This window comes from Priapulus caudatus, unplaced genomic scaffold (genome assembly GCF_000485595.1).
Source record: "Priapulus caudatus unplaced genomic scaffold, Priapulus_caudatus-5.0.1 Scaffold1020, whole genome shotgun sequence".
Classification (NCBI taxonomy): Eukaryota; Metazoa; Priapulida; class Priapulimorpha; order Priapulimorphida; family Priapulidae; genus Priapulus; species Priapulus caudatus.
In genome coordinates this window covers 68729-70652 of record NW_014578081.1, presented here as the reverse complement: position 1 = coordinate 70652, position 1924 = coordinate 68729, and the positions used below count along the sequence as shown (strand labels likewise).

The 1924-nt window shown below is 43.2% G+C and overlaps 1 protein-coding gene across 1 annotated transcript in view; it reads right to left on the bottom strand.

Moving 5' to 3' along the window:
• Positions 1-1752: 1752 nt before the first annotated feature.
• Positions 1753-1924, bottom strand: part of LOC106815000 (cubilin-like) — a 28848-nt gene continuing 28676 nt past the window's right edge. The window contains exon 9 of the mRNA XM_014819400.1: positions 1753-1805. Within this exon, the coding sequence (XP_014674886.1) occupies positions 1753-1805 (53 nt within the window). The remainder of the gene's footprint in view (positions 1806-1924) is intronic.

The window sequence follows — 1924 nt, the reverse complement described above, 5'->3', positions numbered from 1 at the left end:
AACTGTGTAATGATAAGCGCCGGGTGCAGCTTTTGATCGACGTCCATAGTGTAGTAGGGGTGGGGGGAGGTAGGGGTCGGTCTGAGACAAGGATTTCACGGATAAGTGACCAAAAAACATGTTATATGGTTATTTACGATTATTAGCTAAGCTTATTTTCTAATTTTGGTCCAAAATCTAGGAGGGCAGCTGCCCCCCCCCCCCCTGACAGGTGATGGTCCTGAAAGAGGCAACTAGATACACGTAAGTATTTTATTTGCCTACTTACATCCACATGCTTTCCTACTTTTTTGTTGTATTTATGTAAGTTTTTATACCATGCCTGACGGTTAATAAAAAATAAATTCGGTCGAGTCTGCTTTAGGACCCCTAGTCTGTAGTGATGGGGTTAATATCATGATATTGATAGTGTGCAGGCGACGACGAATGAAGTATTATAGAGATTCCAAAGTACGCAATTAACTGTCTAGCAAATTTACTGGACTGGTAATCACAGGCACTTGGAACGTCTCAATAAATAAAAAAAAAGGTAAATAAACACGAAATGTATTTAATACCAGTCTTAATGTTTCTCTACTCTATTTCGCCTATAATCACCTGTAAATGCCGGTCAAATGCTCATCTGCAACACACAAGTACACCGAACGCCCGCCCGCGCTGTGCTGCGTGCACAAACAACATGAATAAGAGAGCAGGTAGGAAAGCGTGATCGCAAAATTCGCTTGACGCTCGCTTCATTTCACACCTTCACAGCACGAATACACATCCAACAGCTTCCATCTTGGCATCTATGTGTAGCTAAATGTTCACTTGTTCACTTATAACTCTGTCCTTTGTCCTTACCTACTCCTGCCAGAGATATCTTGTGAAATCCTGCAGGAAATGTTCTCTCCGTGAAAATGTAAAGAGAGTGTAAAGAGGACGTATCATCAGAAAATGCCTAACGGCGCTACTTTCGATCGAATACTGTAGTCGTGTGTGTGACGTCATGCCCGCGCGCATTATGCTTGGCTTGTCGGGCCTCGAAACTGAGGTTCGGAGGCAGGCAGCAGCTCATCCCGGCATGCAATGTGCCGCCATTACTAGTGTATAAACAGACATCTCGTCCACTTTACACTCTCATTACATTTTCACGGAAAGAACATTTCCTGCAGGATTTCACGTGATATCTCTAGCAGGAGTAGGTAAGAACAAAGGACATAGTTATAATTCGAACAAGTGACCATTTAGCTACACATTGATACCAAGATGGAAGCTGTTGGATGTGTATTCGTGCTGTGAAGGTGTGAAATGAAGCGAGCGTCGAGCAAATTTTGCGATCACGCTTTCCTACCTGCTCTCTTATTCATGTTGTTTGTGCACATGGCGGGCGTGCGGTGTACTTGTGTGTTGCAGATGAGCATTTGACCGCCATTTACAGGTGATTATAGGCGCAATAGAGTAGAGAAACATTAAGACTTTGGTAGTAAATACATTTCGTGTTTATTTACCTTTCCTTTTTTTATTGAGACGGTCCAAGTGCCTGTGTGTAGTACTTGCACTATCAGTCACTATCACCAATGCCAACAGTATAGCAATTATATCGAAATGCAAGACGTGTGTAGCATTCGTAGAAACACACACGTAGTATATATATGTAACAACGCATGATAACCACCAACCGTTGAACAAATATTTAATCTCTGACTTTAGAACTAACGTAACTATTTACTGAACGCAAACATAACAAGCTTAAAAGCTGTGCCTCGCCAACTAGCCACAAGTTACCCTCACGCTTCTCACTGGATCTGGATCTGGATAGTTTACTGCGTAGCCCACAGTTACGCTGAGAGGGTCTATGTCCCCCGGGGTACTGCCGGAACGTACCCTAGGTACGGTGGGATATACTGGAACGTACCCTGGTACTATCTAATATGCTGGACCC